General features: G+C 42.3%; 1 protein-coding gene across 1 annotated transcript; it reads left to right on the forward strand.

Moving 5' to 3' along the window:
* The first annotated feature begins 5,965 nt into the window (after positions 1-5,965).
* LOC134436961 (CD59 glycoprotein-like) lies at positions 5,966-7,376 on the forward strand. The gene is made up of 3 exons (XM_063186340.1): positions 5,966-6,217; positions 6,918-7,010; positions 7,105-7,376. Exons 1-3 carry the CDS (start codon positions 6,157-6,159, stop codon positions 7,278-7,280), a joined length of 330 nt encoding a protein of 109 aa, XP_063042410.1. The 5' UTR covers positions 5,966-6,156; the 3' UTR covers positions 7,281-7,376.
* Positions 7,377-15,366: the final 7,990 nt, after the last annotated feature.

A 15,366-nucleotide genomic window follows, 5' to 3' on the forward strand; every position in this document is an offset into this window, starting at 1 on the left:
TCAGCCTGCAACTTCTCCATATCAGATCTGGTCGGCGCCCCACCACGGGGATCCATGCTTACGGCGCAAGAGGTACCAGGGACCCCAAGGGAGCGATCGAGTGAAGATAAGGAAAAGCTACGCGGCCGCTGCGGTTCGGCGGCGCCCTCCCGTTCCCAACGCATGGCTTCCTTACGCACCGCGATCAAAGTGGCTAACGGCGTGGTCCGAATGAAACTCTTCAAGTGACGACGCAAGGCGCCCTCGTTAACATGCTCCACAAACTGATCACGCAGAAGAACGTCAGCGTTAAGAATTCCCTCAGGCGCATTTCGTCTAACCTTATCAATAAGGGTCATTAATGCGATTGAAAACTCTAGCAGTGTCTCTCCCTCTTGCTGTTTTCTCGAAAAGAACGCCTCCTGCAAGGCCACGTATGACTGTGGGCAACCGTAAAGCTCTTGTAAAATTTCAAAAACTTTCTCTGGGTTTTCTTTTTCTTCTCTCGGCCTATAGCGGATCTCATCCCGTGCCTCGCCATCCAAGTGATCGTAAAGAAAATAGGCTCTCTCGGCAGCAGAAAAATGGCGCGCCCGCATACATGCCTCCGCCTCCTCCTTCCACGCCTCGATACTTATGCCCCCATTTCCCCTAAACAATGGGCACTTCTTTTCCCTTGGGACAAAGACCAAACGTTCTGTAGCGGACCCTGCCGGGGCGCTACCATTTAGTGTGCTCGTACTTGTGGCCCGCTGGGCGAGGGAGGCCTTTAAGCGCTCATTCTCGGCTCTTACCTCAGCCAACTCATCCCTAATCTCTTGTGTGTCCCGCGACATGCTGCGGAAACCGATCAAGACAAATTTGGAAAATGCAAAAACTCACAGGGATGGCTGGTCCAAATCCCGAGAGAGGGGCGGTCTCCCAACCTCGGCTGCTGCTCCGCTTCTACAGGAAAAACACAAACTCACAGCGCTTATTCAGTGGTGCTCTCACTTTCAACCAACCACATACATACACTCATTCAACCATTGACCATATGACAAATTTCTATTACAAAGAGTGACAAAACAAAAACCTAAAAAAATGAAACCAGTGTCTCTGCTCCTATGCCAATCCTGCCCGACTATAAGCCAAAATGTAGTGGGCGAGACCGTTACAGGAAGTAGTTCGACTACGCCACCCCCGGGGGTGGAGCCCCCGGAGGAAATGAATTAGGGGTAGTTACAGATACCCCAGACCAACACACAATGTACCCGCACAATAGATTACCAGGCAAACACAGGTTCGTGCACAATGGAGGCAGAGACAGTGGTGACAATTAATAATTCAAATCTTTATTATTCTTTGCGTTATAAAAATATATTCTTCTCACTCTTTGTAATAAAATATAAAAAAGGTACTCACAATTCACAAAGTGCAGTGGGGTGGGTGTGCTGTCGCAATCACCCGCAGATAGATAAACACTTGCCCCAAAGTATGTTCACGTTACCAGTAAAGTGCAGGGGTGGGTGTGTTGCCACCACACCCGCGGATCTGTAAACACCTGCCCCAAAGTATGTTCCTTAATTCACAATAAACAACACACCTGGTAGGCCTAAGGCCTTAGAACCTACACTCAGGTTGTCAGACTTTGCCACTAGGGGCTGGCACGGCTAACACAATAGGGCGAATGGCACACCTCAGGATTAACAAAAGAAAAAGTAAAGAAATCGTTCACAACAAACAAAAATAATTCACGGCAAACAGAAACAACAAGAAATCACAGCAAACCATGCAAAATAAATCAAAATCATGCAGTTAAATAAGAAATTAGATAATGGAATGAAATAATGAAAAAGAAGGAAATTAGGCACAGCAAACGAAAATCAAAACATGAGGTAAACCAACCCCAGAGGCTCAGCTCAGTGCAGTCCCCTAGGTATCCCCACACTCACTCATCACTGCCTACACACACACACTCACACGCACCAACGTAAGCACACGCACACACACTGTGGAATGGCTCACACACCAGCTCACACCGAGCCGAGCGCCCACACACACACACACACACACACGAATGTCCAATTTCCCGAGGCCGGAGCAGCAGCCGAGATACGGGTTCCCGGCTTCCAGAGGCACCACACAACCGGGGCTAAAAGTCGCCGCTCGTGCACCTAAACGCGTGGTGTGTCTGACCACGGCCACACGGATACAACCTGCGAGGGAGGAGGAGAGCGTTAGCCAAGCTAGCAGGACACCCACTATCACACGATTCTGCTGCCGAGAGGTTACCTTACCCGGAGATGAGGGTGCACCGATGCGCGATTCTCACAGTCGGAGTGCCAATACAGAGGTACACGGCCGAGGCGCCGGTAGCGACCACACGCTGAAACCATAATAATGGCCGTCGTTAGCAACCATGGTACGAAACAAACAGTCAGGGCTGGGTAAAGGCACAAGCTAACCCACTATAATACATACCGGCGTGCAGGAGACGGGAAAAGCGCAAGGTAACAGTTGGTATTGTCCACCGAAGTCCTTGCCAGTGGAGAAGCAAGAGATCACTCTAGCCAAGTAAGAGACGCCAAGTTGGAATCACAACCTATAGAACAGCAGACGCGAAGTTAGCCACTAGCTGCTGGCTAGCACATAAACAGCGACAAGAAATGGTCCACATACTCACGAGGACAAGAAATGGTCCACATCTCCTAGATCTGAACTGGACACCGCACTCCTCTCGACGGCGAGGGGAGAAGCAACCACAGCATTCGCCGGTGGCGATGAAACGCGCAAAGGGGGACTTTGCAGGCTTACCGAATACTAGCCACTGGCAGTGTTTATGAAGAGACTTCCCATAAGCCTCTACGAGCGGCGTGGTGACGTGTGCTGCAGCGTCAGACGTTCCCTTAAAGGAGCAGCGCTCCACTACACTTAAAACAAATGAAAAAGAAGGATAAGAAGGAGAGTGGCTCCCACAGCTGTGATTTGGTTCCCATCGTTCACTTCTAATGAATTATTTAAGATCAACCAACTTAAATTTCCACAAAGTCATTAGCTACACTGACCGACCACTTTATTATCCATACCTTTCCAACTATTCATTGACACACATTTCTGATCAGCCAATCACATGGTGGCAACTCAATGCATTTATACATGTAGACATGGTCACGATGATCTGATGCAATTCGAACCAAACATCAGAATGGGGAAGAAAAATGATCTAAATGAACAATGCATTGGTGCCAGAAGGGCTTGGTTTGAGCATTTCAGAAACTGCTGATCTACTGGGATATTCACACACAACCATCTCTAGGTTTTACAAAGAATGGTCAGAAAAAGAATGAAATATACAGTCAGCGATCGCCAGTTCTGTGTGCAAAAATGCATTGTTGATGACAGAGGTCAGAGGGGAAAGGCCTGACTGGTTCGAGCTGATCCAAAGGCAACATTAAGTCAAATAAATACCGTAGGCCCTACTCATTACAGCCGAGGTATGCATAAGCACCCCTGAACGCACAGCACATCAAATCTTGAGGCAGATGAGCTACAGCAGCAGAAGAATGCATTGGGTGCCACTCCTGACAGCTAAGAGCAGGACAATTAAGCAACAATTTGCACAGACTCACCATTAATGGCACTTGAGCTGGCTCAGTCCCAGGATAGACTCTAAAAGGCATGTTGTGTGGTGTGTGTACTCTGCTTAAACCTGTGCTCATCTAGGCCTACTTAAAAAAACTAGCCCTACTTGGCATCTGCATCTGCACTTATTGTTCTGTATATTTCCTGTGCACTTTGTATTTGCAAATGTTGTGCTTTGATTATGTCCTCAGTTGTAAGTCGATTTGTATAAAAGTGTCTGCCAAATATAATGTAATGTAATGAGACTTCACTCTAAACCAGGGCTGGACTGAACATCTGGCATAGTGGGCATTGCAATTTTTTATTAACATTTCTGAAAATAGGGGCCCACGAGAGTGCAGGGTCCACCAGTGAGTCAGTTCTGCACCACTAATTATGAGGGGGCCCTTTAAGCCTTAAAGTGATACTGTCCCATTTTTGGAAATAAACTCATATTACACCCTTTTGAGTTAAATAGGGATTTACCGTTCTCCTGTACTTTCAACCGTTTTCTAGTTATGGCAGTGCAAATTTTACCTCCAAGCTAGCGTGTAGACATCGGCTGGACAGTTGTGTTTGCTATTTAGGACCATGGCAGAACCCATCACAGTTGAACACCATCTCATAAGCCTAATACGTAAAACAACATGATGGAGCTACGGTGTTACTCACTGGATAAAAATCAGCATCGCATGTCCATTTTTGCACAGTGGGGCCTACTCACTCAACCACACACCAACCACAAAGTATACAAAATGTTATTTGATTAAATTTGATATTTGTCAAATAAGATGGAATTTAAATGAGGCACATTTATCATTTTAGTCAAAGGAAATGACAAAACAAGGACTACAGTAGTGCATGTGGCCCTTTACAGATGTTAATACAAAGAATGGAGGTGAAAGTTAACAAAAGGTTAGTACACCCAGGCCAGCCATGTACCCTCTGCATGGATGCGTTTGCATTAACAAACATTAACCCCATCACACCCCATCAAAAGTCGTACTGTTTACGTCGCTATGTTTGTAGGATTGGTGTTAACCACAAAAAAGTCCTTGTTACATCCACAATTATGTTAGAGGCAACACAGTCAGGTGGTGAAAATCACCATACTTATATAAAAAAACAAATCTGTTCACGAGTCCAACTAACATTACTGTAAGCCATGCTTCTGTAAATGTTACAAGAACTGAATTTGTACAAAACTCCTCCCAATCCCACTTTATAGATTAATCTAATTGGCAATGGTGAGATCATCTATGATTTTAAAAGAAAGAGAAAGAAGAGAAGACAGAAGAGAAATATGAAACTATACACAAATTAAAGGGACACAATTTTGTATTAAAAGTTAAATTAATTACTGTTCCAACTCAGCCGAATGAGTCATTATTAATTAAGTGAACGGTGACTCTGCCGACCACCCCTGTCCGCTGTCAGAAAACCTCACAAGTAACTTTTGGCTGACGGAGCTGAACGATCGGCATGGGAAACGTTGAGATAGGCTACACTGTAGGCATGCCACGGGCACCTCACAAACTCACTCAAACTGCTGAGTGTGACTTAAAAATAATATTTATGGAGATAATAACACCTAGATTAACCAAATTTGTAATCCATGTTGGCATGCCCCCATCATCCCAACAGCATTGCTCCTTTGCGATGCCTGTTTCCCCCCAAGGACTGATAACTACTGTACACAGGCCTACTAGGCCCCAATCCTCCATGCTACAAAATGTCTTTTAAATTAATGCTACCACTTTGTAGTATATTCAAATATTAAACTAATCAAGATTTTCGATACATTAAAATAATATGGCAAAAATTGGTAGGGACAACTTTATATCCCTTAAATATTGATAGGGACATGTCACAACCGTCCCCTCCTAAACGTACGCCCATGGAACCACTGCTTTAACATACAAAACATCAACCCACAGACAGTAGGTTTGTTTCAAGGCAGATATGTAATATTAGTCGTTTATTTTCTAGATATATGGTGCTCATTCAAAGATTTGATCTGTTCATGACTCTTAGCTAAATATTCATTTAGCCTAGTTATAAACTAATATGCACTGGTCTGGCCAAAGTACAGTAGGCTATATTTCGCAACCAGAGATGTGACTGGCAATTCAGAATGGCAGACATCCAGAAATTTCACTTCAGTTTTATCAGAGACGTTCTAAAGGGAACTCTGAAAATCTTTGGTTGTATGTCCTCACAGATTAATTATTAATGTACCATTCACTTTGGGCTTTTTGTTGCACTCTACTTCCCTTCTCTAATTCAACAACGTCTACATGAGTACAGCATGAAATGGTAAAAATTGCATTGTTCTCACTGTTAACATTGATTCTATTATGAATGATATCTTCTGATCTCAAGACCAGCTGCATTAACTAACTTCCCATCCCAAACTAAAGGCCAGAGCGATTATTAGATGTAAAAAAGATGATTAATTGTTCTCAGTCATCAGCTCCGTTTAAAATGTAGTAAGCAGAGGTTTTGGTACAGAATACCACACATAGCTGCAGCACACAGAACTCTTCAGTCGTGTCTGGTCCACGTAACGCTGAGATGTCTGTGAAGAGCTCATCACTTCTCATTCTCCTCCTGGCCACCATGCTGGCCACTGCAGGTAATACTGACTTCATGCCTTTACTATCCACTGTATGTGTAATTCACATACAGTGGATAATTAATTTGCATTACTTTAGATGAGCCTCAGCTTCGCTCCATGTTACATGTTTATGTGTCTCAGGCCACATATTACTGCTCAATATACTTTGTACAAAGACATTTTCAGTTAGGCCTACATGTAAGTATTGCATAATATTTTTTTGGTTTTATTCATTTGTCATTATTTCATTATTATTATGCAGAGCCTGTAAGGGACTACAGAAAAAAATGAGAGTGAAGAAAATGAGCATATACTAAGCAAAGCATATACTCTTACGTAAATGGATATTTGTAAACACATCCTATAGTACCTTATGTTTAAACGTAAATTGAGTTCTAGCTGATACATTCTAAACCAGGGTTTTCTAAAATAGTAAATCTCAGTTTTACTAAAACAGGTCATCAATGTAGATTTATTTACACAAACACCTGACTCGCTTAGAGAAATGAGTGCATGCTTTCTTGACTTTTAAAATGTATGTTAAGTCAGGTTTTCTCATGAAAAGTTTGTTCATTGGCTGCATGTCAGCTAAAAGTTAGGTAAGTTGACAAAAGTGGTAGCGATAGTCGCAAGAGTCACGGGTGGCTTAATAATGACTCATTTTAGCATTGGCTGACTGTTATTAATGAATCCATTTTATGTGGCTTCTTCTTTTCAGATGCCCTGCAGTGTTACGTCTGTGGTGATGCACAGTGTTCCACTACATCACGAATGACCTGTCCTCTTCTTATGGATAGTTGTCTTAAAACAGGTGAATTACAGCTACCAATATATGTCATCAATATTTCCTGGCTTCCTGATATCACTAAAAAGATAATTACTGATGAATTTCCTTTTGCTGATAGTTCACAAGACAGGTGCCGTACTGAAGTCTTGTGGCCTGAAAGCTGCTTGTGACGTTCCAGTACCTGATCCAAAAACCTACTGCTGTGAGGGGGATCTGTGCAACAGCGCTGGGCCTGTTGGCAAGAACCTGCTGCTCCTGCTGGTGCCCCTGGCCTCCATCTTTGTGCTGTCCTGAGCTGACACCTGCTCCATCCTCCTGTCTGTCTCTGTGCAGCAGGCTTAGACTGTGCTAACTGTCTGATGTCTATACAATGTGTTTGCAATGCACATGTCAGGTATTGTGTAGACATTTTTGAACATCTTCCAATAAAATATGTATCTCCGACAATATATCTGCTTTGTGATCATTTTGGAATGTTGTTCCATTCTTTGTTTATTAAATGCTTTCATAATGCCTCAGGTGTTGGTGTTTTTGTTACATAGATAAGGTGTTCAGGTCCTTTAGACATGGGCCAATAGAAAAATCATTTTTAAAAGGGAAAGAATCAGTGCTCATAATCACCCTCATATTCCCTTCATACTGAATTTCTGTGTGTGTATGTTTTTGAGGGTGAGAGATACAGAGACACAAAGATAAGGCGACAGTGGGGAATGTGAGTGGGCCTAAACTTAATCCAATCTTTCGGATAGAGCCACTAGTGCTCTTCTTGTGGAAGGTTGCAACATTGATGCATAACTGGAGGACCAAACGATACCTGCAGTCCCTTTTCCATATATTGCACTCTCAGCCTTATCTCAACATCTGATTAGTATAGTATCAAACAGTTTAGAAAATATCCAATTAAGATCAAATACAAAGAGTCCAAAAGACCCCCTGTGTTATAGAAATGTGCAGGGGGGTGGGGGGCACCTTTTTCATGTTCCTTACAGAAAATGAGCCAATACCAGTGACTCTAAATGTGAAAGGATAATAATAATTCATACAGTTTTGCCAAGCAAAAAAAATGAAAACGGGTCCAAAAGACCTGAAAACCTTACAAGGGTTACACCACTAAGTCGGACACCAATTCTCATTTAAAGGTCCGCTGTATAAAGTTTCTCTTCCTTCTTCAAATTTACAAGGGCCTGGGACGTAATCGTAGATGTTGTGAGTTCATGTGGTAGTGAGCATCATTTTTGTTGTTTGTATTGTTGAATTTGAGTGGTTTATCCAGCTGCATTTTGCAGCTGACCAACAACTGATTGACCATACTGTTAAGTTTTATAATGAAACTTTTGCCAGCCCTGTGTTCCAATCAATTGGGCCCTGGAATGTGGCCAATACCCCGTGGCCACCATTTTGTCAGTTGTCGATCGATTTGCCTGTCATTCGCCAGAGATAGGATGCTGCCTAGATAGTGAGACGCTGTGAGACTTTGTCTCATTTTTATTTCTTTTTAACCTTTTTATTCTTCTTCTACTTTTACTTCTTTTATTTTCTTCTTATTCTTTTTGTAATCTCACTTTTTCTATAATAAATTGTATCCTGATCGATCCTTTTAACTTATTTTATTTTTGTAAGTGAGTCAACTAAAACACAACGCAGAGTATTCATCCTTCAATTTTTATTGGAGAAGAGAATTTTGGAAACGTCCAAAATCTAACATATTCATGTTCCAGTTCCAGTTGGAGCAATGCTATTGACATTACATATGTGGATTACGTCCAGAGGGGCGTGGCAGCTCATAGACATGGCATCTCTGAAATCTTTTGTGTCCGCTGTATCAGTGTTTCTCAACAAGGGTGCCGGGGCACCCTGGGGTGCCGCGGGTCCCCCTCAGGGGTGCCGCGGAAACGTGGCTGATGAATAAATTATGTAATATAATACATATTTGTCTAAATTGATTGAAGTTAATGCTAGTCAGTGGAATCTTTCATCTGCCATTTATGCAATAAAGTAAATATAGGTCGCCCCAGTCAGCTGCAACTTCGAACGTAGGTCGTGTGACATCTCCAAATGTATGACTTTTCTATGCTTGTGTGGTATCGGATGCGATGCCATGTTACGGCTTGTTGGTTTGGGGTGCCTTGAAAATTTTCATGAATTGAAAGGGTGCCTCGCCTAAAAACAGGTTGAGAACACTGTGTTGTATAAAGCCCCCAGGGGGGCTGCAGAACCCCATTGAAAATACTAATCTAGACAATATTAAATCGAGTCTTGAAGTGTTGCAATAGAGCTGTTGAATACGGAAAAGCTGCCCAAGTGTTGCTCTGCCTAGGTTGGAGTAGTAACCTTATTGATCCCTGAGGGGAAATTAGGTTGACAGCAGGTTGACATGTTGTTAAATGAAGCACAAGGCCACAAGCCAAAGGAGAGGACAAGAGGTCCTAGTTTGAACTGGACCCTCTGTGTCACTTTCATATACAGTAGAGAGTAGACGACACACTGGTGGGTTGATGTCATACCTGGAGCTCCATGTTGCAATGTGTTTTTTGGACAGCAGATGGCGGTAACAGATTGTACAGTAGTTATGGATGCACACACAAGATCTCAGTTTTCTAATGCCATCAGATATAGACTGTCAAAAGCAACAACAAAAAACACTAGTTGTGTGATGTCTCCTTTGGAGGAAAACTTTCCCTTTATTTATTTATTTTTTTATTTTTATTCATTCATTACAAGGATAGCCCCTTGAGATGTGCCATCTCATTTTAGTACATCCGTTCCACACGGATGCAGTAGAAAACGGGGTAAAATACAGTGCCATGGGGTATTTCCATTAGACAGACAAAACAAAACAGACAAAAACACTATAAAATGTACAGTAATGAATGATGGGTTACAGCAGTCTAAGGAAGAATGTGTTGTGTTGTAGTTTTTTGGGATGAAGGGGCTGAAACTGATGAATTTGACTATTGCTCTCTCTTACGGCTACACCAATGTATTTTGCACTTCCACTTCTCAGTCATGTAGTACCTAAGTATCCTTTGTCTTGGTTAGCCCAGTAAGGCACGGCCTCTGCTCTAAATTAGCTGTTATCAGAATGTCAAGGACCAAGTTGCAATGTATTACCGAAGGCCCTGTGTACTGTAATAGTGGTGTTATTATGGTAGTAAAGGTTTTTAAGTGACTTCAGCGTTCCAATGGTGGCAAGGTGTGCATGAAGAGGCCACATGCCTGGCTAAGGGTTTGACTATTGTGGTTGCAGTTAATCTTTCATACGGTTCCTACGAGACACAATTTCACCATACGGCCATGTCTGTTACCCACACTGTCTTCACTGAGGAGGACTATATCTAAACACTTTTGGTTTTACTTTCATTTTGTGTGCGTGAGATATGACTCTGTTTGTCTTACACAAGAGGTGAGTAAGTGCAATTTGTGTTAAGTGCAGACAGACACAGAACATGCACAGACTTGTTTTCAGTCTGAAACATTTCAATGATGCTTTAGCTCCTACTTTTGCTGTCATATAATTATCAGGGCTCTCAAGTTTTGAAGATTGTTTGGAGTGAGATTTTTTTTTTTTAAGGGGGGGGGCAGACATCGACTGGTCACCCATCGACCCATTGACACTAGGCTTCCAACCCCGCTAGTTAAAATGTTTGATGAGGCCAAATACACGATTTATTCAATATGCTTAGCCCTAACCAGTGCTCGAGTTGTAAAATAAAAGCAGCTGGGGATGGTCACTCGGAGATTGATTCTAACTATTGATGGTTTGGGGGCTTCTCCCCTGAGAAAAATTTGAAAATGTAGTGTTAAAAGTGCAATTTTAACACAATATGTGAAGAAGGGATGCCTGTTTTAGAGGGAGGTGATTTTTGACCATTTTCATTGAGGGGGATGATTTTAGACAATGTTCATTGTAGAGGGATAGCTTAAAATAGGTTACCTGCAGGGCTCTAAATTAACTTTTTCCACCACCAGCCAATTTGGCTAGTGGTCATTTTTTCTTACCAGCCAAACAGAAGTTCAACTAGCCATTTTTTTAATCTCGCCAAAATAAACTATGCATTAGGCTAGTTATTTTTTTTCTAATTAAATGGTCATTTTGTCCAACTGTTTCTACAACACAGATACACTATAGGCCTGCATAGGCTACTATATGCCTACATAATAATTAAGCACATTATAGGCCTAGGCTATATATTTTTTCATTATTTTTTAACTTCTGCTTTATTTTTTACTTTCATTACTTAGGCCTAATTAATTTGATTAGTTTTTGTTCAATTCCTCTGAAAACAGCTGAATCACATCGCACAAGCCACTCACATAACAGACCTTTAACATAGGCCTACAGTAACCAAGCACACAGCCAAACACTACAAAACCTCACATACGCACACCCCAAGGAAGGAGAAGAGATGAGAGGAAAATGAGAGGAGAGAGGAGGAGCTCTTCTCTACCATGCGCAACAAAATGACAAGAAGCCTAGTTTAATTAAAAGTAAATAATATCTCGGGAATCTTCGCTTCCTTTGTTACTTCCACAGCTTCGTCGTTGGTTGCTTTTTTCCCTTTCCGATGGCGTGGGCTTTCCAACTTAGTTGCGCCACGACTCTCTGAACATTTCAGAAGACAACTGAACTGACAGCTACGGTCACACTACTCTGACAGTCGGCTCTCCTCCTCTGCCCTGGTCGCTATTTCGTCTTCCACAACCACTAATTTTTAACACTATTTACAATTACTACTAGCATTCACCAACACACAGAACCTTGCTCTAACCCCCGCCACATTCTCATCACTCGCACAAAACATAGTCTACACAACAGAAGTAGCGCTATGCATAATCTGCGTAAATCCTGTTATTGAAACGGTCAGGGTTTCGCTGCTTCAAAAATGCAGCCTACAGCAAGGTTCATATAGTAATAATAGCAGTAGTGACGTTAAAAGGGTTGTAGCGAAAGCGACGAGAGCATAGGAGGAGAGCTGCCTGTCAGAATAGTGTGAGCGCAGCTTAGCTGACAGAGGCTGGTCGTCTGAAATGTTTTCAATCCTGGCGCGCGTAACAGCATGGAGTTGACGCTCGATGCACTGGAAAGCCCACGGTGGGAGGCTACGTCGTGACGCTAGTGTCCATGGGTAGCCTAATGTAGGAAATCTCGCCCTATAACGTTCGTCAGAGCAGCGGTTTACCGTTCATAAGTTACTGTACTCGGCCGCTACTAGCCAAATTGGCGGGTAGGTATTTTTTTCTACTAGCCAAAATGAATTTTCACCCGTGTTTGGCGTGTTGGCGTGTGTTAATTTAGAGCCCTGGTTACCTGTATCTGTTCTGTATTGTGCATTGACATTAGCAGCTCAAATTAAATTGAAGTCCAATCACTTTTTTAGGCGCAAGACCCAAATAATACCCCTTTTCATTCAGTACCATGATATCTCCAGCACTATTGGTTGCCCCTGACTTTTAGCTTACTTCTCTCTTCTACCACTACCTCTGCATTCCTCCATTCTCTCCAGTCTACTATTTGCCCACCTACCAATCTGTCTCCTCTTCTGTCTCCACGTCCACGGTTTATTCCCATGGCATTCTAAATCAAATGCAATAAGAGAAACATATCCCAAATGTGACATGGAGGCTCCGACTAGAACTAGATCCCCTTTCCATTGGATACCCTGAACGAACTCTGATCGTCCTCAGCACAACTCGACTGGTTGGTGGCACGTCATTTCTCTGTATTAAAGGATTTATCCGGAGTTGGAACAAATTTGCCTGTTTTTTGCATGTTTGGGATGAAATACAGTCACTCTAGAGCAAAATCAAGGCAAAAGGATGCGTTTTGAGAAAGTTTTATAATATCACGTTAGCCTCGTTAGCCATATCAGCTATGCAATATGAAAGATGCGGGCATCGTTTTTCGGCGGTTACACACATTTCAAAAACACAACATTTTAAAGTCTTGCACAGCTCAAAACAACGTTACACTTACCTCGTAATATGTTGAGGGTATCCACACATAAACCGAAGTGTCCAAAGTCCTTCATGTATTCTTGAAAGGTCTGCAGAATGTGTTTTGTGAAGCTACTACCTTGAGAATATCTAAATTACGGTCAAGACAACTATTTGACACTAAAGCCCACCAAGTAGATTGCCGAGTGCGTCGCACCATCAGCTGTGGTTACTCGCTATGGAAATAATCATAGCTGATGGTGCGACGCACTCGGCAATCTACTTGGTGGGCTTTAGTGTCAAATAGTTGTCTTGATCGTAATTTAGATATTCTCAAGGTAGTAGCTTCACAAAACACATTCTGCAGACCTTTCAAGAATACATGAAGGACTTTGGACACTTCGGTTTATGTGTGGATACCCTCAACATATTACGAGGTAAGTGTGACGTTGTTTTGAGCTGTGCAAGACTTTAAAATGTTGTGTTTTTGAAATGTGTGTAACCGCCGAAAAACGATGCCCGCATCTTTCATATTGCATAACTGATATGGCTAACGAGGCTAACGTGATATTATCAAACTTTCTCAAAACGCATCCTTTTGCCTTGATTTTGCTCTAGAGTGACTGTATTTCATCCCAAACATGCAAAAAACAGGCAAATTTGTTCCAACTCCGGATAAATCCTTTAATTGCTATAAGTTGTCGATAATTTCACTGTTTCTCATTGACAAATGAAATTACTGCTATTATTAGGCTGTATGCCACATTCTGAGAAGCTTGCCTGTAAACACCACAATGGATGACTATTGGATATTGAATGCGCTATTGGATGAAACTCTGATCCACTGCTCTGATCTGCCCGACAACCGAACAATCTATTTTCTGATTGGCTGAATAGCGTGGTAACTAGTCTGAACACAGAAGCGCTGTTACCAATTTCTGACGCGTCTGTGGATAGGTTGGATGAATTAATGTGCACCGAGTGTGAAATACCATGTGTGAAATCGCTCAGATGTGTGTGTCACACTCTCAAAGACTATTCAAAGTGAATGGAAGCCCTCACCCCATTCTAAGTTGTATAATAATCTTACAGCATAATCAATAATAGCATAAAGGAAACTAGAATGGGCACTCGGTAGAGCTCAAACGCCACTTATTTTTTTCTGGCCATCTTCAGAGTGTGGGGCGTAACATTCTACAAATTTTGGTGTTAGTTTCATTTAAATCGGACCGGAATATCGTAATATTACATATTTGGCCCAGTCTTGACCTCTTATTCAATTCCGCATGCACACGTTGTTCTGGCATATAGTGCTTGGCAAAGAAAAACGTTTTTGACCTTTTCGTGACCTTGACCTTGACCTTTGACCCAATCACTCCCAAAAAGTAATCGATTGTTCCTTGGGTCATGACCAATCATCCCAGTAAATTTCATAAAAATCGGCTGAATTTACGTTTTTGACCTTTTCGTGACCTTTGACCTTTGACCCAATCACTCCCAAAAAGTAATCGATTGTTCCTTGGGTCATGACCAATCATCCCAGTAAATTTCATATAAATCGGCTCAATGTACGTTTTTGACCTTGACCTTGACCTTTGACCTTTGACCCAATCACTCCCAAAAACTAATCGATTGTTCCTTGGGTCATGACCAATCATCCCACTAAATGTCATAAAAATCGGCTCAGTTCTGTCTGAGTTATATGAAGTACAAACAAACATTTTGACCTTGACCTTTGACCTTTGACCCAATCACTCCCAAAAACTAATCGATTGTTCCTTGGGTCATGACCAATCATCCCACCAAATTTCATAAAAATCGGCTCAGTTCTGTCTGAGTTATACGAAGTACAAACAAACATATTAACAAACAAATAAATAAATAAATAAATAAATAAATAAATAAATACACAGCGGTCAAAACATAACCTTCGCCGACTTTGCGAAGGAAATTATTACTACTGTATTATTATTATTAGGCTGTAAATGCTGTTGGGTCAGGGGCGTTGACATAAGGTCAGAGGGGCGTTTCTTCAAAAAAAGGTTGAGAACCGCTGCTCTCTAGGGTAACAAACTGACTAGAAATGTAAGCTGTAAGGCATTAAGTTCTGCCAGGAAGATGAGACTGTGTCTAGCTCAATTACTCACTTGCATTAACCAACCAATCTCTGCCCTAGTTCTCTGGTATACCAGCTTTCTCACATTGTCATTCATGTACCTACAGCCAATAGGATGTCTGCACACTCATTTAAAAACCTTCTGTCCATCTCTGATCTTCTGCTGACTAGAGTATGCTGGTGTCAACGCGCCCATCCCCTCCCCATCAGCCTCCATTGCCTGTTGATCCCTGCCCCGTGAGGAGGCGATGCGATGGGTCTCTGCTTCAGACGCAGTTTGGCATCTTCTCTCCAGCCTGTACACCACGAGTAATGCTGAGATCGTCTCAT

The sequence above is a fragment of the Engraulis encrasicolus genome, chromosome 21 (assembly GCF_034702125.1).
Source record: "Engraulis encrasicolus isolate BLACKSEA-1 chromosome 21, IST_EnEncr_1.0, whole genome shotgun sequence".
NCBI lineage: Eukaryota > Metazoa > Chordata > Actinopteri > Clupeiformes > Engraulidae > Engraulis > Engraulis encrasicolus.

Coding starts and splice junctions, on each gene's coding strand:
- LOC134436961 (XM_063186340.1), top strand. CDS start 6,157: ATGTCTGTGAAGAGCTCATCACTTCTCATTCTCCTCCTGGCCACCATG. Junction 6,218..6,917: donor CACCATGCTGGCCACTGCAG/GTAATACTGACT, acceptor TCTTCTTTTCAG/ATGCCCTGCAGTGTTACGTC. Junction 7,011..7,104: donor GGATAGTTGTCTTAAAACAG/GTGAATTACAGC, acceptor TTTTGCTGATAG/TTCACAAGACAGGTGCCGTA.